Consider the following 25,580-nt stretch of genomic DNA (forward strand, 5'->3'; position numbering starts at 1 on the left):
CTCCAGTGGTCTTCAAAGCCAAATGTTCTGGGAGCTCATCTTCCCGGTGCAGGCCCCCCAGGCTGGGGAGCCTATGTGGGACTCAAGACTTCTCACGCCTTTGGCAGAACCTTTGCAAAGTAATTGTTCTCATTTGTGGGTTACCACTGGGGGGTATGGGACTTGACTGTATTGCAAGTCTGCCCCTCCTAGCCATCTCGTTGTGGTTCATTCTTTATGTCTTTGGTTGTAGAAGATCTTTTTTGGTAGGGTCCTATCTTTTTCATCGATGGTTGTTCTGCAGATGGTTGTGATTTTGGTGTGCCCATGAGAGGAGGTGAGCTCAGAGTCTTTCTACTCTGCCATCTTGGCCATCTCCCTTCCTTAAACCTTTTATATAATTAAGGAGAAACCCCTTCCTAAGCACCTCATAACAGGATACACAGCAGGATCTCACCATTATGCAAATCTGGCCTGCCCCTGGGACCAAGGCACTGCTGCTCTGTGACTCTGAGTGGGGGAGGGGGTAATGAGGCCTCTACAAGAACTGGGGTTTGCTTTACAGGTGGCGTGAGCCAGATTCCTTATGGAGGAGCCTGAGATGAGAGGCCTTTAGCGCCCAGGGCACCCCCCCAATACAGTATTAATGTAGTCACCATACGGTACATTACATCCCTATGACTTACTTATTTTATAATTGGAAGTTTGTACCTTCTGACCATCTTCACTCATTTGTTCTACTGAAGACCCTTTTTTTTTTGGTAAATGAGATGTATTTACTATACAGATACTTAAATAATTGATTTTCTTTTTTTTTTTGGCCGCACTGTGCAGCTTGCGGGATCTCAGTTGCCTGACCAGGGACTGAACCCTGGCCATGGCATTGAAAGCTCGGAATCCCAGCCATTAGGCCACCAGGGAACTCCCTAATTGAAATATTATTAATGCTTACAGTAGAGAAGTTCACAATCTCTGCAATAATAAAACAGTATGTTCTAAAACAGTCTGAAGATCATTGAGAGAAATTTGTGTAATTTTCAATCTGACAAATTAAAATTTCCAGATGATAACTAAGCATGAGATTTTAGGAGAAATTCCATCAAAAAGAAAGAGCATGTGAAATGGTTATTCAAGGAGCCGAAGAAAAAAATGGACCCAGATAAAAATGAATTAGTCTGTGGTCAAACTGATGACAAACTCAGTATCATGAAATCGAGGACCAAGTTGTGAATTTTGAACATTATGTCTTAGAGGATATTCATGTGAAATACGAAGTTATGGAGGGAAATTTACATACTTAAAACATTTTGATATGAAAATAGCCATATTGCACTGGATTGTGGAAAAGGAGAGCACAGAAAGATGTATTTGCAGATTTTTAAAAGACATCAGTTGAGTGTCAAAAATTTGAAAATACAGTATTCGGGAATAAATTGTGTGGATTTGGGGATCTGTACAAGGTGAATTTTTCTGTATTTAGTGATTTTATCAGTTGACCGTATTGGTAAACAACGAGTTTTCAGGGTGCATTCTCATACCTTCGAAGTGAGGAATAAGTTTATGTTGAAGTCTTTCATTAAACTGAAGAAGGGATAGATAAATAGAAAGTTATTTAGAGAGGGGAAGTCATTAATCCATTTTGTTTATGGGAAGTTTGTGTATTGTAGATTTCCAAGGGAGCAAAGTGGATATTCCCTCAGTTTCAGAACTATTTTTAATGTAGCTGTCTGTGTACTAACATTATAGAGCTGATTCAAAATATTAAGCGTTTGAAAATTAGACAAAACAATTTGTTTGACCTACAAATCTTTGATTATGGTACCAGCCAAGATCTCTAGTTTAGAGATATACCTGTGCAACAGTCAGCATTTCTGTTACAAGTCTGGCACCTATTTTTCTAAAGCAAAGGAATGAAACATTGTGTAAAACTTTGTTTTTAAGTTATATAAATGATTCTGGGCTACAGAACTACATATTGGTATCTGATAGTTATTAAAAGTAATTGGTATTTCAAGCAATCAGACCAACATAGTTCTATGATTATGTCACTTCTGATATTTTTATCCTCAGGGTATTAAACTCGTAGCTTTTAGTCTAACATTCAGCAATAAAAAAGTTTTACTTTAATATTTTCTAGGTGCCCAAGGTCCTAATGAAATGCAGTCTAAAAAAGCCTCAACCCTACCATGTTCTGACTCACATGAAGAAGTGCTGAACACTCCCTCATCTAGTTTTTTGTCCAAGAGTGGGACATCCTTTGTTGAAGACAGTGAGTAGTAATACATTGAGTACTTGAGACTCTTGCTGTGATTTGGAGACAATAGTTCTTGCGGCAGTTGCTATTAGCCTTTTTACTTTTGTTGCTCTACAATTAATGCGATTCATTTTGGTTTTACGTGACCTCATTTGTAAATGTTTGCTATTAATTATGAACTCGGATTTCTTCATAAGATGGTCTTTGGTCACATGTTTTGCATCCGCTATTTTATTTAAATCGTCTCCTCTCAAACAGAGACTTTAGGACAATAAGAGTCTGTTACGTTAGACTGATTAGATATCAGTTGGTGGTCTTCAAATTATAATAACTTGAAAAATATTCTCATTTTGTATTGTCTCTGAGGTTTTCATATGGTTAGTATTATATAAAGTCATTGTTAATGGCTAACTATTTTTATAACATGTGGATGAACCATAATTTATATAGCTATTCTTCAAGCCATTTAGGTTTTTAGTAATTTTTCATTATTTTTAAATAACTTTTTAGGAGGCATTTTTATGATAATAACATTAAAATTACACTCTTCCTGATTTAATTAGGTCCCTACTTGTTTACTGAGGATGAGTCCCTATTTTCATTGTTTTTTTGGTGTGGTTTTTTTTTTTTTTAATCGAGTTTAAAATACATTTCTAAGTATTGTGTGTGAACATGTTTGTATAGGGTATGTGTATATATAAAATGATACAGGATATATATATATAAAAAATGGTTTATTTCTTAGAGTTCATCTTAATGTCCACTTTGATTTGTCCAACTAGCGGAAATTCCTTCTGTGGATATGATTCCAAATGCTAGGAAGTTAGGGGAGCCTATCCGATCAGCTATTCCTTTACATCCACCTTACCATCCTTCAGAGCCTCGAGCTCCCTGCCCCATAGGAAAAGAATACTTGCGTTCAAGTCACTGCTCCCATACCATGAATTCTACTGGAGAAGGCACAGCATTTTCTGTGGTAAGTGGAAAAGCTTGCTTCCTTTTTTTTTTTTTTTTTTTTAATTTTTTTTAAAAAAAAAATTTTTTTTTAATGCTATTCTTGTCTGCTTACATTCTTTTTATGTATGTATGTATGTATGTATGGCTGTGTTGGGTCTTCGTTTCTGTGCGAGGGCTTTCTCCAGTTGCGGCAAGCGGGGGCCACTCTTCATCGTGGTGCGCGGGCCTCTCACTATCGCAGCCTCTCTTGTTGGTGGAGCACAGGCTCCAGACGCGCAGGCTCAGTAGTTGTGGCTCACGGGCCGAGTTGCTCCGCGGCATGTGGGATCTTCCCAGACCAGGGCTCGAACCCGCGTCCCCTGCATTGGCAGGCAGATTCTCAACCACTGCGCCACCAGGGAAGCCCAAAAGCTTGCTTTCAACTGGTCAAAAGTCTATAAATTTAAAAAGGTCTCTGCTAGAATTGTAGTCAAGGATACTGCACTAATCAGAGCACTGTACTTCTTAAAATTTACCTCTGCATATACCTGTATATTCTTACCCTAGGAAGATAGGGACAGGATGACTATGTAAAAGGGGAAATAGTAAGAGCCAACACATACTGAATGTTTATTTTGTGCCAGGCACAGTTCTCCCTAATTTGCAGGTATCGAATAAATTTCTTCTTACAGCACAGCTCTCCAGTAGCTACTATTTATATTTCCCATGGGGAAGCTGAAATAGAGAGTTTAAGAATCTTGTCTGAGGTCACACAGCAATTGTAGAATTAGGATTAGTATTCAAGCATTCTAGTTTCAGAATCCATATTGTATGTCTCTAATTAAGTAATTGAAATGTTTTAACATATAGGAAAGTGTCAGAAATAATCTTTCATCCGTATTCCTATTATCCAGCATGAACTACTGTTAACATTTTGGCTTATTAGCTTCTGCTCTGCTCTTCTTTGAAAATAAAATCCTTTTTTATACAGTCATCCTGTTCCTATCTTTCTAGCAACAAGAACACTCAGGTATATGCCAAGGGTAAATTTATAAACAGTGATACACTCTCATTATTAAAAATTCACACGGTGCCGAAAAAGTGGTTAGCATTAGGTGACCATAATTCTAAACATTTTGTGCATCTATTTAGATAGGAGGGTGGGTGGATAAAAAGAGAAAAAAGGGATCATAGGATAATGGTTACCTTTGGGGAAGGCTTGCAGGGATGGTGGAAGGCCTTCTGAGTTGCTGGTAATATTCTTTTTCTCTACCTGGGTTGCAGTTAAGTGGGAATATTCTTTTTCAAATAATTCTTGAGCAGGACACTAACTTCAGTTTTAAACGTTTTTTAAAAATGTGATTATATTATAGTTGTTATTTACTAAAAAGTATTAAATTTAATTTTACTTTAATAGAAAAAGATACTGAAGTGAAATTGAAGAGCTGTTAAACATCAAATGTTTCTTTACCACAAGAAATATTTTCCATAAGATTCCCTCTAAAGTTAAGAAATAAATTCTTTAAAATGTTGAGTTTATATTCATATTTTGGAGGTTTTGTCTTTTGTTTCAGTTTTGGACAGTTTCTATTGACTTCTTGATATGAAAGATAATGACTTTAATACTTTCCACTTGTGGTTTGATCATTTTTTCATTGTCCACATGTAGCTGTAACCCCTAAATTTTTATATTTGAGAACACCTCCCTTGCATTTATATTTGTTTTTGTTTTTTGGTTTTCTTTTTATTTAATTAATTTATTTATTTTTGGCTGCGTTGGGTCTTCGTTTCTGTGCGAGGGCTTTCTCTAGTTGTGGCAAGCAGGGGCCACTCTTCATCGCAGTGCGCAGGCCTCTCACTGTCGTGGCCTCTTTTGTTGCAGAGCACAGGCTCCAGACGCGCAGGCTCAGTAGTTGTGGCTCACGGGCCTAGTTGCTCCACGGCATGTGGGATCTTCCCAGACCAGGGCTCGAACCCGTGTCCCCTGCATTAGCAGGCAGATTCTTAACCACTGCGCCACCAGGGAAGCCCTGCATTTATATTTGAATGCAATCCTGAGCCATACTTTTTCTTTGAGTACAAGTTTATAGACATTGCTCCATCCTTTGGCATTGGGGATCAATAGAGTGTTTGACAAATGTGTTTTTAAAACAAGCAAAACATGGAGAATGAAGGGACCTAGCTTTGTGTCAGAGGTCCTCCCTTCCCATCACACCCAAAATGTTCTTTTTGTTTCTTCCTTATATCTCTTTCAAATCAACTCTCCTCTGTTTTTAATAGGAACCCGATAATAGAGTTTTCTTAACTTCCAAGTTTTCTAAAGACGGCAAACAGGAAATGTATCCAGTTCAGGTCCAAGGCCCTAGGACAAGGAAGCTTCCCAAAGGAAAAAGGTAACATTACTGTAGGCTTCAATGTTTACAGTCTGTCTGCAAAGGGATTTGAAGAGTTAAGGGTATACTCTCCAAATTTTGCTGTGAAGACCAGTATGAAATATTTGGTAAAACATGTATTACAGTAGTTTTGAACTAAGTAATGTACATAACACTTGTCTACTTAAATGTGTCACAAGGTCACTTTTATTACAGATATGAAAACAGAGCTGCAGTCTCATCCTGGGATTCACCTTTCTCCCAGAGGGCAGGAAAGAGGTTAACAGAACAAGAATTACATGCAGTATCAGAGAAACTATCTCAGCGCCTCTCTGAACTAGATTGGGCAAGTCTTGTTTTTTAATCTGTATTGAGATTGCCATAGTTGGTGAGCATTTAAGTGATTTTCCAATTGAAGGTGAGAGCTAAGCTAAGGTACTAGGAAGTAAGTTGTGTCTTACTTACTGTGAAAATCTTCCATAAGTCAAGCAGGTAGGACATAGGATGAGAAATTATATCCTAGCCTTTTATTATATAACCAAATTTGGTATAGATTTATCCAAATTTTTATCGAATTCTATCCATCTATTTATTTATTTGGCTGCGTCAGGTCTTAGTTGCGGCATGCGGGATCTTTTATTGAGGTGCACGGGCTCTTCATTGCGGCGCGCGGTCTTCTCTAGTTGTGGTGTGTGGGCTCAGTAGTCGCAGCCCGTGGGCTCTCTAGTTGTGGCGTGCAGGCTCCAAAGTGCACAGGCCTCAGTAGTTGCGGCACGTGGGCTGCAGAGTGCACAGGCTCAGTATTTGTGGTACGCAGGCTCTAGAGCGCACGGGCTCAGTGGTTGCTGTGTACAGGCTTAGTTGTCCTGTGGCATGTGGGATCTTAGTTCCCCAACCAGGGATTGAACCCACGTCCCCTGTATTGGAAGGCGGATTCTTAACCACTGGACCACCAGGGAAGTCCCAGATTTTTATTGAATTCTGATGAAAACTAAATAATTTAATGTAAATGATTATATTAAGCCATATATCTTTAGACACATCTGTATTGTTTCCCTTTGTCACTAAAGACATATTTGGTATAAAATTAGATGGATCTCTGATTTTCACAAAATAAAATACTGTAGTTTGGGGGTATCATTGAATAAATATATTAAATCCCTATGTGACTTACTCTTAAGTTTATTGAAACTGAATAGTCCATGGCATTGATATGTATATATCCTTTAGAAACTATGCATAAGCATCTGAAAATTTGTGTCTAAACTTGGGCTTAATTATCTGAGAAAACTTTTAAAAGGTTATATCTGTCTAATTCTTCCAACTTGCATTCTGCTGAAGTCAATGAAAGATGTTAAAAAGAATTTTCTTGATAGATGTTAAAAAGTGCCCTGGGTGATCGTATTAAAGAAAAGACCGGCTTTGAAGAGGAGGATATTGGAAATGAAGAGGTGGAAAGTGGAAATGATGAGACACTGTCTCAGCATAGTGACAGCATCGTGGAGTATGGGCCGAAGAAGCAAAGGCCAGGTACCTATCTCAGGCCAGGTTAAGGACGTCCCCAGAAACCACTTAGCCACTCTGATCTAATGACTGGCTTTCCTTTTTAAATATTTCAGAAATATGTGAAAGCATCAAAAATAATATCAAATACCTGTATCTCCATCTAGAAGTAGCAGATATTAACAGTTATATTTGCTTTACACCTTTTGTGTTTAAGAAATAAAGAGTTAAAATCTCTTCTCTCCTCCCCACATTCTTTTTCTTTCCCTCAAAGGAATTACTCTCTCAAAGTTGGTATCTTTTCTTCATATCTGTTTTTATTTATTTTTAATTTTTATTTTTTCCAGTTTTATTGAGATATAATTAACATACAAAATTGTATCATTTAAGGTGTACAACATAATGATTTGTTATATGTGTATATTGCAGAATGATTACCACAGTAAGTTTAGTTAACATCTATTCACATACTTTCAGTTTTTTTATGTGATGATAACTTTTAAGATCTAATCTCTGAGCAACTTTCAAATACAATACAGTATTAATTGTAGTCACCATACTGTACATTATATTCTGAGAACTTATAACTGTAAGTTCTACCTTTTGAACAACTTCACACATTTCACCCATCCTTCATACCCGCTACCTCTGGCAACCACCAGTCTGTTCTTCTCTGTATTTTATGCATTTGATTTCTTTAAAATTCCACATATAAGTAATATCATAGAGTATTTGTCTTTGTCTGACTCATTTCACTTAGCATAATGCCCTCAAGGACCATTCATGTTGTGCAAATGGCAGAAATTCCTTCTTTTTTATGGCAGAATAATATTCTTTTGTGTATATATCACATTTTCTTTATCCATTGACTGAACACTTCGTTGTTTGCATGTCTTTGCTGTTGTAAATAATGCTTCAGTGAACATGGAGGTGCAGCTATCTTTTTGAGGTAGTGATTTCATTTCACTTCTGGATATATACCCAGAAGTGGAATTGCTGGATCATATGGTAGTTTTATTTTTAATTCTTTCAGGAACCTCCATATTGTTTTCCATAATGGCTGCACCATTTACATTCCCACCAAGGATTCGCAAGGGTTACCTTTTCTCTACATCCTTTCCAACACTTGTTACTTCTTGCTTTTTTTGAGGATAGCCATTCCCATAGGTATGAGTTGATATCTGATTGTGGATTTGATTTGCATTTCCCTAATCATTAGTGATGTTGAGCACCTTTTCATGTACCTGTTGGCCTTTGTATGTCATCTTTGGAAAAATGTCTGTTCAGTTCCTCTGCCTATTTTTTAATTGGATTTTTTTTTTCTTTTTGCTGTTGAGTTAATACTTTGAATATTAACCCCTTATCAGATACCTGATTTGCAAATATATTCTCCCATTTGGTAGATTGCCTTTTCATTTTGTTCGTGGTTTTCTTTGCTTTGCGGAAGTTTATTAGTTTTAATAGCCCCACCTCTTTATTTTTGCTTTTCTTTCCCTACTTTTGGTGTCAAATGCAAAAAATCATTGCCAAGGCCAATGTCAACCAGGTTAGTGCCTTTTTACTTACTTTAATTTCTTCTAGGAGTTTATGGCTTCAGGTCTTATGCTCAAGTTTCTTAATTCATTTTGAGTTGATCTTTGTGTTTGGTGTAAGATAGGAGTCCAGTTTCATTATTTTGCATGTGGCTGTCCAGTTTTCCCAACACCATTTATTAAAGAGGCTGTCCTTTCCCCACTGTATATTCTTGGCTCCTTTATCATAAATTAATTGACCATATATTCATGGGTTTGTTTTTAGGCTCTCTGTTATGTTCCATTAAGCTCTATGTCTGTTTTTTGCCAATATGTTGTTTTGATTACTGTAGCTTTGTAATATAGTTTGAAATCAGGAAGTGTGATGGCCTCCAGCTTTGTTCTTTTTTCTCAGGATTGTTTTGGCTATTTGGGGTGTTTTGTGGTTCCAAACAAATTATATGATTGTTTGTTCTATTTCTGTGAAAAATACCATTGGAATTTTCATAGGGTTTGCATTGAGTTTGTAGATCTCTTTGAGGAGTATGCACATTTTAACAGTTTTAATTCTTCCAATCCATGAACACAGATCATCTTTCCATTTATTTGTGTCTTCTTTAATTTCTTTCATCAGTGTCTTATAGTTTTCGGTGTACAGGTCTTTCACCTCGGTTAAATTTATTCCTAGGTATATTATTCTCTTTGAAGCAATTGTAAATGGGATTTTTCTTTAATTTCTCTCTTTTTATTTTTTTAAAGATGAGAAAACAAAAGTTTAGTAACACATATATAAAGGAGAGACCTAGGAAAACTGAGTAACTCCAATTTCTCTGATAGTTTGTTATTAATGTATAGAATTACAACTATTTTTGTACAGTTGACCCTTGAACAATGTGGATTTAAACTGTGCAGGTCCACTTATACATAGATTTTTTTCAACAAATACGTACTATACTACTACATCGTCAGTGCCAGTTGAATCCATGGATGCAGAACTGTGGATATGGAGCACTGTCTGTAAAGTTATACTCGGATTTTTGGCTGCATGGAGTCAGTGCCATAAGGAACAACTGTATATTGATTTTGTAGCCTGCAGTTTTACTAAATTCGTTTATTAGTTCTGACAGTTTTGGTGGCTTATTTAGGGTTTTTTATATATAATATGATGTCATTTGTAAAGCGTTATATTTCTTCATTTCTGATCTGGATGTCTTTTATTTCTTTTTCTTGCCTAATTGCTCTGTCTAGGACTTGTAGTACTATGTTGAATAAAAGCAGGCATCCTTGTCTTGTTCCTGATCTTAGAGAAACTACTTTCAGCTTTTCACTGTTGAATATGTTAGCTATGGGCTTGTCATATATGGTGTTTATTATGTTGAGGTACACTGCTTCTATACCCAGTTTGTTGAAAGTTTTTAAAATGGATGTTGAATTTTGTTAAATGCTTTTTCTTTATTTATTGAGATGATAATATGATTTTTATCTTTTGTTAATGTGGTGTACACAGTGACGGATTTGTGAATGCTGAACCATCCTTGCATTTCTGGAATAAATCCCACTTGATCATGGTGCATGATACTTGTAGTGTACTGTTGAATTCATTTGTTAATATTTTGTTGAGGATTTTTGCATCTATGTTCATCAGGGATATTGGTCTGTAATTTTTTGTGGCGTCTTGTCTGGTTTTGGTTTTAGGGTAATGTTGACCTTGTAAAATGAGTTTGGAAGTGTTCCTTCTTCTGTGTTTTGGAAAGGTTTGAGAAGGATTGGTATTAATTCTTTAAATATTCGGTAGAATTCACCAGTGAAGCCATCTGGTCCTTGACTTTTTTTTTTTAATTTTTATTTAATATTGGAGTATAATTGATTAACAATGTTGCATTAGTTTCAGGTGTACAGCAAAGTGATTCAGTTATACGTATATCCATTCTTTTTCAGATTCTTTTCCCATATAGGTTATTACAGAATATTGAGTAGAGTTCCCTGTGCTGTACAGTAGGTCCCTGTTGGTTATGTATTTTAAATAAAGCAGTGTGTACATGTCAATCCCAAACTCCCAATCTGTCCCTCCCCTCAACCCTTCCCCCTGGTAACCATAAATTTGTTCTCGAAGTCTGTGACTGTGTTTCTGTTTTGTAAATAAGTTCATTTGTATCTTTTTTTTTTTAGATTTCACATATAAGTGACATCATATGCTATTTGTCTTTCTCTGTGTGACTGACTTCACTTAGCATGATAATCTCCAGGTCCATCCATGTTGCTGCAAATGGCATTATTTCATTCTTTCTAATGGCTGAGTAATATTCCATTGTATATATGTACCACATCTTTATCCATTCATCTGTTGATGGACATTTAGGTTGCTTCCATGTCTTGGCTATTGTAAATAGCACTGCAGTGAACATTGCAGTGCATATATCCTTTCAAACCCTTGTTTTTCTCCAGATACATTCCCAGGAGTGGGATTGCTGGATCATATGGTTTTTAGTTTCTTAAGGAACCTCCATACTGTTCTCCATAGTGTTTGTACCAATTTACTTCCCCACCAACAGTGTAGGAGAGTTCCCTTTTCTCCACGCCTTCTCCAGCATTTATTGTTTGTAGACTTTGATGATGGCCTGGTGTGTGGTGATATTTCATTGTAGTTTTGATTTGCATTTCTCTAATAATTAGCGATGTTGAGCATCTTTTCATGTGTCTCTTGGCCATCTGTATGTCTTCTTTGGAGAAATGTCTGTTTAGGTCTTTTGCCCATTTTTTGATTGGGTTGTTCATGTTTTGTTTTTGTTTTTTTGATACTGAGCCGCATGAGCTGCTTGTAAATTTTGGAGATTAATCCCTTGTCGGTCACATTGTTTGCAAATATTTTCTCGCATTCTGTGGGTTGTGCTTTTGTTTTGTGTATGGTTTCCTTTGCTGTGCAAAGCTTTTGAGTTTAATTACGTCCCGTTCATTTATATTTTTTATTTCCATTACTCTAGGAGACGGATTGAAAAAGATATTGCTGTGATTTATGTCAGAGTGTTCTGCCTATGTTTTCTTATAAGAGTTCTGTATCTGGTCCATTTAGGTCTTTAATCTATTTTGAGTTTATTTTTGTGTATGGTGTTAGAGAATGTTCTAATTTCATTTTTTTATCTTTTTTTTTTTTTTTAAAGGACCAGGTTTGGGTTTAGGGTTTGGGTTTTTAAAATTTATTTATTTATTTATGGCTGTGTTGGGTCTTCATTTCTGTGCGAGGGCTTTCTCTAGTTGCGGCAAGTGGGGGCCACTCTTCATCGTGGTACGCGGGCCTCTCACTGTCGCGGCCTCTCTTGTTGCGGAGCACAGGCTCCAGACACACAGGCTCAGTAGTTGCGGCTCACGGGCTTAGTTGCTCCGTGGCATGTGGGATCTTCCCAGACCAGGGCTCAAACCCATGTACCCTGCATTAGCAGGCAGATTCTCAACCACTGCGCCACCAGGGAAGCCCCTAATTTCATTTTTTTTTACATGTAGCTGTCCAGTTTTCCCAGCACCATTTATTGAAGAGACTGTCTTTCCTCCATTGTATAGTATTGCCTCCTTTGTTGTAGATTAATTAACCATAGGTGCATGGGTTTATTTCTGGGCTTTCTATCGTGTTCCATTGAGCTATATGTCTGTTTTTGTGCCAGTACCATACTGTTGTGATGACTGTAGCTTTATCAGTAGTATAGTCTGAAGTCAGGGAGTCTGATTCCTCCAGCTCCATTTTTCTTTCTCAAGATTGCTTTGGCTATCCAGGGTCTTTTGTGTCTCCATACAGATTTTAAGATTTTTTTTTGTTCTAGTTCTGTGAAAAATGCCATTGTCAATTTGGTAGGGATTGCATTGAATCTAGATTGCCTTGGCTAGTACAGTCATTTTGACAATATTGGTTCTTCCAATCCAAGAACATGGTATATCTTTCCATCTGTTTGTGTCATCTTTGGTTTCCTTCATCAGCATCTTATGGTTTTCCGAGTTACAGGTCTTTTGCCTCCTTAGGTAGATTTATTTCTAGGTATTTTATTCTTTTTGATGCAATGGTAAATGGAGATTGTTTCCTTAATTTCTCTTTCTGATCTTGTTAGTGTACAGAAATGCAGCAGATTTCTGTGTATTAATTTTGTATCCTGCAACTTGACCGAATTCATTGATGAGCTCTAGTAGTTTTCTGGTAACATCTTTAGGATTTCTGTGTACAGTATCATGTCATCTGCAAACAGTGACAGTTTTACTTCTTCTTTTCCAATTTGGATTCCTTTTATTTCTTCTCTGATTGCTGTGGCTAGGACTTCCAAAACTATGTTGAGTAAAAGTGGCGAGAGTGGACATCCTTTTCTTGTTCCTGATCTTAGAGGAAATGCTTTGAGCTTTTCATTGTTGAGTATGATGTTAGCTGTAGATTTGTCATATATGGCCTTTATTATGTTGAGGTATGTTCCCTGTCTGCCCACTTTCTGGAGAGTTTTTTATCATAAATAGCTGTTGAATTTTGTCAGAAGCTTTTTCTGCATCTATTGAGATGATCATAGGATTTTTATTCTTCAATTTGTTGATGTGGTGTATCACACGGACTGATTTGCAGTTATTGAAAAATCCTTGCATCCCTGAGATAAAATTCCACTTGATCATGGTGTATGATCCTTTTAATGTATTGTTGGATTCAGATTGCTAGTATTTTGTTGAGTTTTGCGTCTATGTTCATCGGTGGTATTGGCCTGTAATTTTCTTTTTTTGTGGTATCTTTGTCTGGTTTTGGTATCAGGGTGATCATGGCCTCATAGAATGAGTTTGGGAGTGTTCTTTCCTCTGCAATTTTTTTGGAATAGTTTCAGAAGGATAGGTGTTAACTCTTCTCTAAATGTTTGATAGAATTCACCTGTGAAGCCATTGGGTCCTTGACTTTTGTTTGTTGGGAGTTTTTAAATCACAGTTTCAATTTCAGTACTTGTGATTGGTCTGTTCATATTTTCTATTTCTTCCTGGTTCAGTCTTGGGAGATTTTACCTTTCTAAGAATTTGTCCATTTCTTCCAGGTTGTCCATTTTATTGGCATCTAGTTTGTAGCAGTCTCTTATAAGATCCGTTGTATTTCTGTGGTGTCTGTTGTAAGTTCTGCTTTTTCATTTCTAATTTTACTTATTTGAGCCCCCTTCCTGTTTTTCTTGATGAGTCTGGCTAAAGGTTTTATCAATTTTGTTTATCTTTTCAAAGAACCAGATTTTAGTTTCATTGATCTTCTCTATTGTTTTCTTTGTTTCTATTTCATTTATTTCTGCTCTGATCTTTATGATTTCTTTCCTTCTACTGAATTTTGGTTTTGTTTGTTCTTCTTTCTCTAGTTGCTTTAGGTGTAAGGTTAGGTGTTTATTTCTGATTTTTCTTGTTTCCTAAGGTACGATTGTATCACTATAAACTTCCCTCTTAGAACTGTTTTGCTGCATCCCATAGATTTTGGATCATCATGCTTTCATTTTCATTTGTCTCTAGGTATTTTTTGATTTCCTCTTTGATTTCTTCAGTGATCCATTGGTTGTTTAGTAGCATATTGTTTAGCCTCCACGTGTTTGTGTTTTTTACAGTTTTTTTCTTGTAGTTGATTTCTAATCTCAGCATTGTGGTTGGAAAAGATGCTTGATATGGTTTCAGTTTTCTTAAATTTACCAGGGCTTGCATTGTGATCCAGCATGCGATCAATCCTGGAGAATGTTCTATGTGCACTTGAGAAGAATGTATATTCTGTTGATTTTGAATGGAATGCTCTATAAATATCAAGACTATTTGGTTTAATGTGTCATTTAAGGCCTGTGTTTCCTTATTTATTTTCTATCTAGATAATCCATCCATTGATGAAAGTGGGGTGTTAAAGTCCCCTACTGTTATCGTGTTACTGTTGATTTCTCTTTTTATGGCTGTATTTATCTACCTTATATATTAAGGTGCTCCTATGTCGAGTGCATATATATTTACAGTTGTTATATCTTTTTCTTGGATTGATCCCTTGACCATTATGTAGTGTCCTTCTTTGTCTCTTACAGCAGTCTTTATTTTAAAGTCTATTTTGTCTGATATGAGTATTGCTACTCCAGCTTTCTTTTGATTTCCATTTGCATGGAAAACCTTTTTCCATCCACTCACTTTCATTCAGTATGTGTCCGTAGATCTGAAGTGGGTCTCTTGCAGACAGCATATATATGGGTCTTGTTTTTGTATCCATTCAACCAGTCTGTGTCTTTTGATTGGAGCACTTAATCCATTTATGTTTAAGGTAATTATTGATATGTATGTTCCTATTGCCCTTTTGTTAATTATTTTGGATTTCCTTTTGTAGGTCTGTTTTCTTCCCTTCCTCTTTTGTTCTCTTCTCTTGTGATTTGATGCCTAACTTTAGTGTTGTCTTTGGATTCCTTTTTCTTTTTTGTGTATTTTTGTAGATTTTCAGTTTGTGGTTAACCGTGAGGTTTTGATATAGCAGTCTATATATAAACAAGATTGTTTAAAGTTGCTGGTTTTTTAATTTCAAATGCAATTCCAATATCCTGCATTTTTGCTCTCCTCTTCTCACAATTGCTGGTTTTGATATGATATTTGCATGCAGATGATTTCCTACCTTTACTGTACGTTTGCCTAATGGTGAGCTTTTCCATTTGTATTCTTGTTTCTAGTTGTGGCCTTTTCTTTTCTGCCTAGAGAAGTTCTTTAGCATTTGTTGCAAAGCTGGTCTGGTGGTCCTGAATTTTCTTACCTTTTGCTTGTCTGTAAAGCTTTGATTTCTCCATTGAATCTGAATGAGAGCCTTACTGGATAAAGTATTCTTGGTTGTAGGTTCTTCCCTTTGATCACTTTATTAATTAATTTATTTTAATACATCTTTATTGGAGTATAATCGCTTTACAATACTGTGTTAGTTTCTGTTGCACAACAAAGCGAATCAGCCATATGCATACACGTGTCCCCATATCCCCTCCCTCTTGAGCCTCCCCTCCCATCCTCCCTGTGCCACCCCTCTAGGTCATTGCAAAGCACTGAGCTGATCTCCCTGTGCTATGCTGCTGCTTCCCACCAGCCAACTATTTTACACTCAGTAGTGTATATACGTCAATGCTACTATCACTTCTCCCCAGCTTCACCCTCCCACCCCATGTCATCAGGTCCATTCTCTATGTCTACCTCTTCATTCCTGCCCTGCAACTAGGTACATCAGTCCTTTTTTTTTAAGATTCCATATATATGCGTTAGCATATGGTATTTGTTTTTCTCTTTCCGACTAACTTCACTCTGTATGACAGACTGTGGGTCCATCCACCTCACTACAAATAACTCAATTTTGTTTCTTTTTATGGCTGAGTAATATTCCATTGTATATATGTGCCACATCTTCTTTCTCCATTCATCTGTTGATGGACATTTAGGTTGGTTCCATGCCCTGGCTATTGTAAATAGTGCTGCAGTGAACATTGTGGTGCATGTCTCTTTGAATTATGGTTTTCTCAGGGTATATGCCCAGTAGTGGGATTGCTGGGTCATATGGTAGTTCTGTTTTTAGTTTTTTAAGGAACCTCCATACTGTTTTCCATAGTGGTTGTATCAATTTACATTCCCACCAACAGTGTAGGAGGGTTCCCTTTTCACCACACCCTTTCCAGCATTTGTTGTTTCTGGCTTTTTTGATAATGGCCATTCTGACCAGCATGAGGTGATATCTCATTGTAGTTTTGATTTGCATTTCTCAAATAATTAGTAATGTTGAGCATCTTTTCATGTGCTTCCTGGCCATCTGTATGTTTTCCTTGGTGAAATGTCTATTTAGGTCTAACGCCCATTTTTTAACTCGATTGTTTGTGTTTTTGATATTGAGCTCCATGAGCTGTTTGTATATTTTGGAGATTAATCCTTTGTCTGTTGTTTCATTTGCAAATATTTTCTCCCATTCTGAGGGTTGTCTTTTTGTCTTGTTTATGGTTTCCTTGATGTTAAAAAGATTTTAAGTTTAATTAAGTCCCATTTTTTATGTTTGTTTTTATTTCCATTACTCTAGGAGGTGGGTCAAAAAAGATTTTGCTGTGGTTTATGTCAAAGAGTGTTTTTCCTACGTTTTCCTCTAAAAGTTTTATAGTGTCTGGTCTTACATATAAGTCTTTAATCCATTTGGAGTTTATTTTTGTGTATGGTGTTAGGTAGTGTTCTAATTTCATTCTTTTACATGTAGCTGTCCAGTTTTCCCAGCACCACTTATTGAAGAGGCTGTCTTTTCTCCATTGTCCGTTCTTGCCTCCTTTGTCGTAATTTAGGTGCCCATATGTGTGTGAGTTTATCTCTGGGCATTCTGTCCTGTACCACTGATCTGTATTTCTGTTTTTGTGCCATTACCATACTGTCTTGATTACTGTAGCTTTGTGGTATAGTTTGAAGTCGGGGAGCCTAATTCCTCCATCTCCGTTTTTCTTTCTCAAGATTGCTTGGTCTTTTGTGTTTCCATATGAATTGTAAGATTTTTTGGTTCTAATTCTGTGAAGAATGCCATTGATAGTTTGATAGGAATTGCATTGAATCTGTAGATTGCTTTGGGCAGTATAGTCGTTTTCACAGTATTGATTCTTCCAATCCAAGAACATGATATATTTCTCCATCTGTTTATGTCATCTTTGGTTTGTTTCATCAGTGTTTTATAGTTTTCTGAGTACAAATCTTTCACATCCTTAGGCAGGTTTATTCTTGGGTATTTTATTCTTTTTGTTGCAATGGTGAATGGGATTGTTTCCTTAATTTCTCTTTCTGGTTTTTCACTGTTGCTGTATAGGAATGCCAGATATTTCTGTGCATTAATTTTGTATCCTGCAACCTTACCAAATTCATTGATTAGTTCTAGTAGTTTTCTGGTGGCATCTTTAGGATTTTCTATGTATAGTATCATGTCATCTGCAAAGAGTGACAGTTTTACTTTTTCTTTTCCAATTTGTATTCCTTTTATTTCTTTTTCTTCTCTTATTGCTGTGGCTAGGACTTCCAAAAGTATGTTGAATAAGAGTTGCAAGAGTGGACATCTTTGTCTTGTTCCTGATCCTAGTGGAAATGCTTTCAGTTTTTCACCATTGAGTATGATGCTTGCTGTGGGTTTGTCATATATGGCTTTTATTATGTAGGTTCCCTCTATGCCCATTTTCTGGAGAGTTTTTATCGTAAATCGGCGTTGAATTTTGTCAAAAGCTTTTTCTGCATCTACTGAGATGATCATATGGTTTTTATTCGTTAATTTGTTAATGTGATGTATCACATTGATTGATTTGCATATATTGAAGAATCCTTGCATCCCTGGGATAAATCCCACTTGATCATGTTGTATGATCCTTTTAATGTGCTGTTGGATTCTGTTTGCTAGTATTTTGTTCAGGATTTTTGTGCCTATGTTCATCAGTGATACTGGTCTGTAATTTTCTTTTTTTTGTGGTATCTTTTTCTGGTTTTGGTATCAGGGTGATGGAGACTTCGTAGAATGAATTTGGGAGTGTTCCTCCCTCTGCAATTTTTGGGAAGAGTTTGAGAAGGATCGGTATAGGCTCTTTTCTAAATGTTTGATAGAATTCGCCTGTGAAGCCATCTGGTCCTGGACTTCTGTTTGTTGGAAGATTTTTAATTAAGGTTTCAATTTCATTACTTGTGATAGGTCTGTTTGTATTTTCTAATTATTTCTGGTTCAGTCCTGGAAAATTGTACCTTTCCAAGAATTTGTCCATTTCTTCATGGTTGTCCATTTTATTGGCATATAGTTGTTTGTAGTAGTCTCTTACAATCCTTTGTATTTCTGCAGTGTCAGTTGTGATTTCTCCTTTTTCGTTTCTAATTTTATTGATTTGCATCCTCTGCCTTTTTTTCTTGATGAGTCTGGCTAAGGCTTTATCAATTTTGTTTATCTTCTCAGAGAACCAGCTTTTAGTTTTATTGATCTTTGCTGTTGTTTTCTTTGTTTCTATTTCATTTATTTCTGTTCTCATCTTTATGATTTCTTTCCTTCTACTGACTTTGGGTTTTCTCTGTTCTTCTTTCTCTAGTTGTTTTAAGTGTAGGGTTAGATTGTTTGAGATTTTTCTTGTTTCTTGAGGTGAGATTGAATTGCTATAAACTTCCCTCTTAGAACTGCTTTTGCTGCGTCCCATAGGTTTTGGGTCGTCGTGTTTTCGTTGTCATTTGTTTCTGTGTATTTTTTTAATTTCTTCTTTGATTTCCTCAGTGATCTCTTCGTTATTTAGTAGTGCGCTGTTTAGCCTCCATGTATTTGGGCTTTTTTACAATTTTTTTTCCTGTAATTGATTTCCATTCTCATAGTGTTGTGGTCAGAAAAGATGCTTGATACGATTTCAATTTTCTTAAATTTTCCGAGGCTTGATTTGTGACCCAAGATGTGATCTATCCTGGAGAATGTTCCATATGCACTTGAGAAGAAAGTATATTCTGCCACTTTTGGGTGGAATGTTCTGTAAATATCAATTAGATCTGTCTGGTCTATTGTGTCATTTAAAGCTTGTGTTTACTTATTTTCTGTTTGGATGATCTGTCCATTGGTGTAAGTGGGGTGTTAAAGTCCCGTACTATTATTGTGTTACTGTCGATTTCTCCTTTCATGGTTGTTAGCCTTTGCCTTATGTATTGAGGTGCTCTTGTGTTGGGTGCCTAAACATTTATAATTGTTATATCTTCTTGGATTGATCATTTGATCATTATGTAGTGTCCCTCCTTATCTCTCGTAACAGTCTTTATTTTAAAGTCTATTTTATCTGATACAAGTATTGCTACTCCAGCTTTCTTTTGATTTCCATTTGCATGGAGTATCTTTTTCCATCCCTTCACTTTCAGTCTGTATGTGTCCCTAGGTCTGAAGTGGCTGTCTTGTAGACAGCATATATATGGGTCATGTTTTTGTATCCATTTAGCCAGTCTGTGTCTTTTGGTTGGGGCATTTAATCCATTTACATTTAAGGTTATTATCAATATGTATATTCGTATTACCATTTTCTTAGTTGTTTTTGGTTTGTTTTTGTGGGTCTTCTTCTATTGTGTTTCCTGCTTAGAGAAGTTTCTTTAGCATTTGTTCTAAAGCTGGTTTGGTGGTGCTGAATTCTCTTAGCTTTTGTTTGTCTGAAAAGCCTTTGACTTCTCCATCAAATCTGAATGAGATCCTTGCTGGGTAGAGTAATCTTGGTTGTAGGTTTTTCTCTTTCATAACTTTAAGTATATTCTGCCACTCCCTTTTGGCCTGCAGAATTTCCACTGAAAAATCAGCTGATAACCTTATGGGGATTCCTTTGTATGTTATTTTTGTTTTTCCCTTGCTGCTTTTAATATTTTTTCTTTGAATTTAATTTTTGTTAGTTTGATTAATACGTGTCTTGGTGTGTTTTTCCTAGGGTTTATCCTGTATGGGACTCTCTGTGCTTCCTGGACTTGGGTGACTATTTCCTTTCCCATGTTAGGGAAGTTTTCCACTATAATCTCTTCAAATATTTTCTCAGACCCTTTATTTTTCTCTTCTTCTTCTGGGACCCCTATAATTCGAATGTTGGTGTGTTTTATGTTGTCCCAGAGGTCTCTGAGATTGTCAGTTTTTTTCATTCTTTTTTTCTTTCTTTTTTTTTATGCATTTATTTATTTATTTACTTTTGGCTGTGTTGGGTCTTCGTTGCTGTGCGCAGGCTTTCTCTAGTTGCGGTGAGCGGGGGCTACTCTTCGTTGTGGTGCGAGGGCTTCTCTTTGTCGTGGCTTCTCTTGTTGCGGAGCACGGGCTCTAGGCACACAGGCTTCAGTAGTTGTGGCACGTGGGCTCAGTAGTTGTGGCTTGCCGGCTCTAGAGCTCAGGCTCAGTAGTTGTGGCACACAGGCTTAGTTGCTCCGCGGCATGGGGGATCTTCCCAGGCCAGGGCTCGAACCCCTGTCCCTTGCATTGGCAGGCAGATTCTTAACCACTGTGCCACCAGGGAAGCCCTCATTCTTTTTTCTTTATTCTGCTCCTCGGCAGTTATTTCCACCATTTTGTCTTCCAGCTCACTTATTCATTCTTCTTCCTCCATTATTCTGTTATTGATTCCTTCTAGTGTATTTTTCGTTTCAGTTATTGTATTCATTTCTGTTTGTTTGTTCTTTAGTTCTTCTAGATCTTTGTTAAACATTTCTTGTATTTTCTCAATCCGTGCTTCCATTCTGTTTCCGAGATTCTGGATCATCTTCACTATCATTGCTCTGAATTCTTTTTCAGGTAGATTGCCTATTTCCTCTACATTTATTTGGTTTTGTAGGTTTTTACCTTGTTCCTTCATCTGTGACATATTTTTTTGCTGTTTCTTTTTTTGTTTTTTTAATGAGTGGGATTGTGTTCCTGTTTTACTGGTTGTTTGGCCTGAGGCTTCCAACATTGGAGTTTGTAGGCTATTGGGCAGAGCTGGGTCTTGGTGCTGAGATGAGGAACTCTGTGACACCTCACTCCAATAAATATTCCCTGGGGTCTGAGGTTCTCTGTTAGTCCAGTGGTTCGGTCTTGGAGCTCCGACTGCAGAGCTCACGAATCAAGATCCTGCAAGCCGCATGGGGCAGCAAAAAATAAATAAAAAATAGAACAATAACAATGTGAAAAACAAAATTAGACTAGGAAACTAACAGATACGTTAGAAAGAGTGTAAAAATAAAAATATAGATGAATCAACAACCAGAAGGTACATCAGTACCACAATCGTAAAAAAGAGGAGGGAAAAGAAAAAAAAAGGGCGGGGTGGGGGAGCCCTTAGCTGTGGAGAGGGGGGCCTAAGCAAGGGTAAGATTTGTGCGGTGGGCGGGGCCAATGCTCAGGACCCACAGGGCTGGAAAAGGCCCTGGGGGCTGTGGGGGGTGGGGCTTAGGCTCAAGGAACAGAAGGGGCCCAGGCATGCCTCCCACCCCTGGTCTCAGAGGGCAGGGGACCTCACCTGGGAGCCCAGCAGGCTTCCTGGGCTCAAGTGGGCAGGGCACACACCCTCCTCTCCTCTTCTGCTCCTCCGGTCTGGGGCCTAGGAGGGCCCCTCCCGCCTTCCTCTCCTGATCTCCTGGGCCTCCCTCTTATGCCCCCAGGACCAATGCGGCTGGGGGTGTGGTAAGAGGGGGCCTTGGAGGGCAGGAGACTGGCCTGGGAGCTCAGTAGGCTCCCTCTGCCCTAGTGGGTGGGGCAGTTGCCCTCTGCTCCTCTCCTGCTCCTCCCGGAGGCCCCCTCCAACCTCTCCTGATCTCCCCAGCCTCCTTCCTATGCCCCCAAGGACCCACATGGCCTGGAGGAGGGGGCTTTGGATCGCAGGGGACCAGCCTGGGAGCTTAGCAGGCTCCCCGGGCCCCAGTTGGCAGGGCAATCGCCCTCCGCTCCTCTCCCACTCCTCCTGGATGGCCCCTCCCACCTGCCACCCCTGATCTCCCCAGCCTCCCTCCTATGCCCCCAGGACCCACGCAGCCTGGATGGGGCTTTGGAGCAGGGGGAACCGGCTTGGCAGCTCAGCAAACTCCCCGGCCCGAGTGGGCCAGGCGATCACCCTCCGCTCCTCTCCCACTCTTCCCAGAGAGTTCCCTCCCGCCTGCCTCTCCTGATCTCCCCGGCCTCAGGGGCGCCAATCTTGGCCTCCAGTTCTTCTCCCCCCTCGGTTCCCCTACGTCCTACTGGTTCACTCTGGGGTTCCTCCCGTCTCCTTGGGGGTCAGAGTCTCTCACCAGCGGCCGGCAGGCACACTAGTTATGGGGAGATGCTAATTCCACATCTTCCCACACCACCATCTTGACTCCTTCCCCATCACTTTAAATATATCATGCCACTCCCTTGTGGCCTGCAGAGTTTCTGCTGAGAGATCAGCTGATAACCTTATGGGAGTTCCCTTGTATGTTATTTGTTGCTTTTAATATTTTTTCTTTGTCTTTAATTTTTGTCAGTTTGATTACTGTGTGTCTCATCGTGTTCCTCCTTGGGTTTATCCTGCCTGGGACTCTCTGCACTTTCTGGACTTGGGTGACTGTTTCCTTTCCCGTGTTAGGGAAGTTTTCATCTGTTATCTCTTCCAGTATTTTCTCAGGTCCTTTCCCTCTCTCTTCTCCTTCTGGGATCCCTATAATGTGAATGTTGGTGCATTTAATGCCCAGATGTCTCTTAGACTGTCCTCATCTCTTTTCATTCTTTTTTCTTTATTCTGTTCCTTGGCAGTGATTTCCACCATTCTGTCTTCCAGCTCACTTATTTGTTCTTCTGCCTCAGTTATTCTGCAATTGATTCTTTCTAGTGTATTTTTCATTTCAGTTGTTGTATTGTATTCATCTCTATTCTTTAGTTGTTCTAGGTCTTTGTTAAACATTTTTTGTATCTTCTCGATCTGTGTTTCCATTCTTTTTCTGAGATCTTAGATCATCTTTACTATCATTACTCTGAATTCTTTTTTGCATAGATTGCCTATCTCCACTTCACATAGTTGTTCTTCTTGGGTTTTATCTTGTTCCTTCATCTGGGACATATTCCTCTGCTGTCTCATTTTGTTTAACTTTCTGTGATTGAGGTTTCCATTCCACAGGCTGCAGGGTAGAGGCTCTTCTTGCTTCTGCTGTCTGCCCCCTGGTGGATGAGGCTGTCTAAGAGGCTTGTGCAGGCTTCCTGGTGGGAGGGACTGGTTCCTGCCCACTGGTTGGTGGAGCTGGGTCTTGTCCCTCTGGTGGGCTGGGCCATATCAAGGGGTGTGTTAAGCGGGCAGCTGTGTGCTCAGGAAGACTCTAAGCAGCCTGCCTGCTGGTGGGTGGGGCTGTGTTCCTGCCCCGTGGGCCGCTTGGCCCAAGACATCCCAGCACACAGCCAGCTCACAGGCTGTTGGGTAGGGCCAGGTCCTGGTAAGAAAATGGCAGCCTCCAGGAGGGCTCATGCTGATGAGTACTTCCCAGAAGTACCACCACCTGTGTCTTTGTCCCTGAAGTGAACCACAGCCACCCCCTGCCTCCACAGGAGGCCCTCCAATACTAGCAGATAGGTCTGGCCCAGTCTCTCATGATATCACTGCTTTTTTCCTTGGGTCCTGGTGCGCGCAGGACCTTGTGTGCACCCTCCAAGGGTGGAGTTTCTGTTTTCCCCAGTCCTGTGGGATTCCTTTGATCAAACCCCTCTGGCCTTCAAAGCCAGATTCTCTGAGAGCTCCTCCTCCCGTTGCCAGACCCCCAGGCTTGGGAGCCTGTCATGGGGTTCAGAACTTTCACTCCTGTGGGAGAACATCCATTATCTCATGTAGATACAAAAGAAAAAATATTTCACTTGTGATGAGAACTTTTAGTATCTACTCTCTTAACTTTCAAATACACCATCACAGCAGGGTTAACTATAGTCATCATGCTGTGCATTACATCCCTAGTACTTACTTGTACCTTTTGACCAGTTCCCCCACCCTTTACCCCCTGCCTCTAGGAACCACAAATCTGATCTCTTTTTATATGAACTTGGCTTTTTTTTTTTTTCTTTAAGATTTCCACATTTAAGTGAGTTTGGCTTCTTTTTTTTTTTTTTTCAGTTACACATACAGGTGATTTCATACAGTATTTGTTTTTCTGTCTGACTTATTTTACTTAGCAAAATGGAATCAAGATCCATCCATGTTGTCACAAATGGTGGAATTTCCTTCTTTCTTATGACTGAATAACATTTCATTGTATGTATATACCACATCATCTTTATCCATTCATCTGTCAGTGGACACTTAACTATTGTTCCATATCTTGGTTATTGTAAATAATGCTGCTTTGAACATGGGGAAACAGATATCTCTTTGACATAGTGTTTTTGTTTCCCTTGTATATATTCCCAGAGATTAAATTGATGGATCATATGGTAGTTCTATTTTCAATTATTTGAGGACCTTCCATATTGTTTTCCATAATGGCTGTACCAATTTATAATCCCACCAGCAGTGCACAGTGGTTTCCTTTACTCCACATCCTTGCCAACACTTGTTACTTCTTTTTGATGATAGCCATTCTAACAGGTGTGAGATGACATCTCATTGTAGTTTTAATTTACATTTCCCTAATGATTAGTGCTGTTGAGCACCTTGTCATGTACCTGTTGGCCATTTGTATATCTTCTTTGGAAAAATGTCTCTTCAGGTCTTTTATCCATTTTTAAATTGAATTATTTGGTTTTTTGCTATTGAGTTGTAAGCATTCTTTATATATTTTGTATAGTAACCCCTTATCAGATATCTGATTTGCAAATTTTTTCTCCATTCTGTAGGTGGTTGTTTTCATTTCTTTGATCGTTTCTTTTGTGGTGCAGAAGAATTTTACTTTGATATAGTTCCACCTGTTTATTTTGGTGCTTGACTTTAGGTGTCATATCTTTGTTTTTTAATGTAGGCATTTATTGCTATGAACTTCCTCTTGCAACTGTTTTTGCTGCATCCCATAAGTTTTGGTATATTGTATTTCCATTTTCATTTTTCTTAAGATTTAAAAAATTTCTCTTTTGATTTCTTTGACCCACTGCTTGGCTAGTATGATATTGCTTAATCTCCATGTATTTGTGAATTTCCCATTTTCTTCTTGTAATTGATTTCTAGTTTCATGCTATCATGGTCAGAAAAGATGCTTGATATGATTTCAGTCATTTAGAATTTTCAAAGACTTGTGTTGTGGCCTAACATATGATCTATCCCAGAGAATGTTTCATGTGCGTTGGAGAAGAATGTGTATTCTGCTGCTTTGGCATACGAGTTTTCTGTAAATGTCTGTTAAGTTATCTGGACTAACATGTAATTTAAGTCCAGTATTTCCATATTGATCTGTCTGGGTGATCTATCCACTGCTGAAAGTGGGGAATCAAAGTCCCCTACTACTTTTGTACTATTATTTCTCCCTTTAGGTCTGTTAATATTTGCTTTATATATTTAGATACTCCTATGTTAGGTATAAAAAACTTACATAAAATTATATTATTCTTATGAATTGACCCTTTTATTATTGTATAATGATCTTATTTGTCTCTCATTATAGTTT

At 38.2% G+C, this 25,580-nt stretch overlaps 1 protein-coding gene across 4 annotated transcripts in view; it reads left to right on the forward strand.

The window, feature by feature from the left end:
- CEP95 (centrosomal protein 95) overlaps positions 1 to 25,580 on the forward strand; it is a 57,417-nt gene that overhangs the window by 19,306 nt on the left and 12,531 nt on the right. For all 4 annotated transcript variants that reach the window (XM_061176633.1, XM_061176632.1, XM_061176634.1 and 1 more), the window contains 5 exons: positions 2,117 to 2,248; positions 3,016 to 3,209; positions 5,450 to 5,562; positions 5,758 to 5,887; positions 6,918 to 7,071. In XM_061176633.1, coding sequence (XP_061032616.1) covers positions 2,117 to 2,248; positions 3,016 to 3,209; positions 5,450 to 5,562; positions 5,758 to 5,887; positions 6,918 to 7,071 — 723 coding nt within the window. The remainder of the gene's footprint in view (positions 1 to 2,116; positions 2,249 to 3,015; positions 3,210 to 5,449; positions 5,563 to 5,757; positions 5,888 to 6,917; positions 7,072 to 25,580) is intronic.

Source organism: Eubalaena glacialis, chromosome 19 (genome assembly GCF_028564815.1).
Source record: "Eubalaena glacialis isolate mEubGla1 chromosome 19, mEubGla1.1.hap2.+ XY, whole genome shotgun sequence".
Lineage (NCBI taxonomy): Eukaryota > Metazoa > Chordata > Mammalia > Artiodactyla > Balaenidae > Eubalaena > Eubalaena glacialis.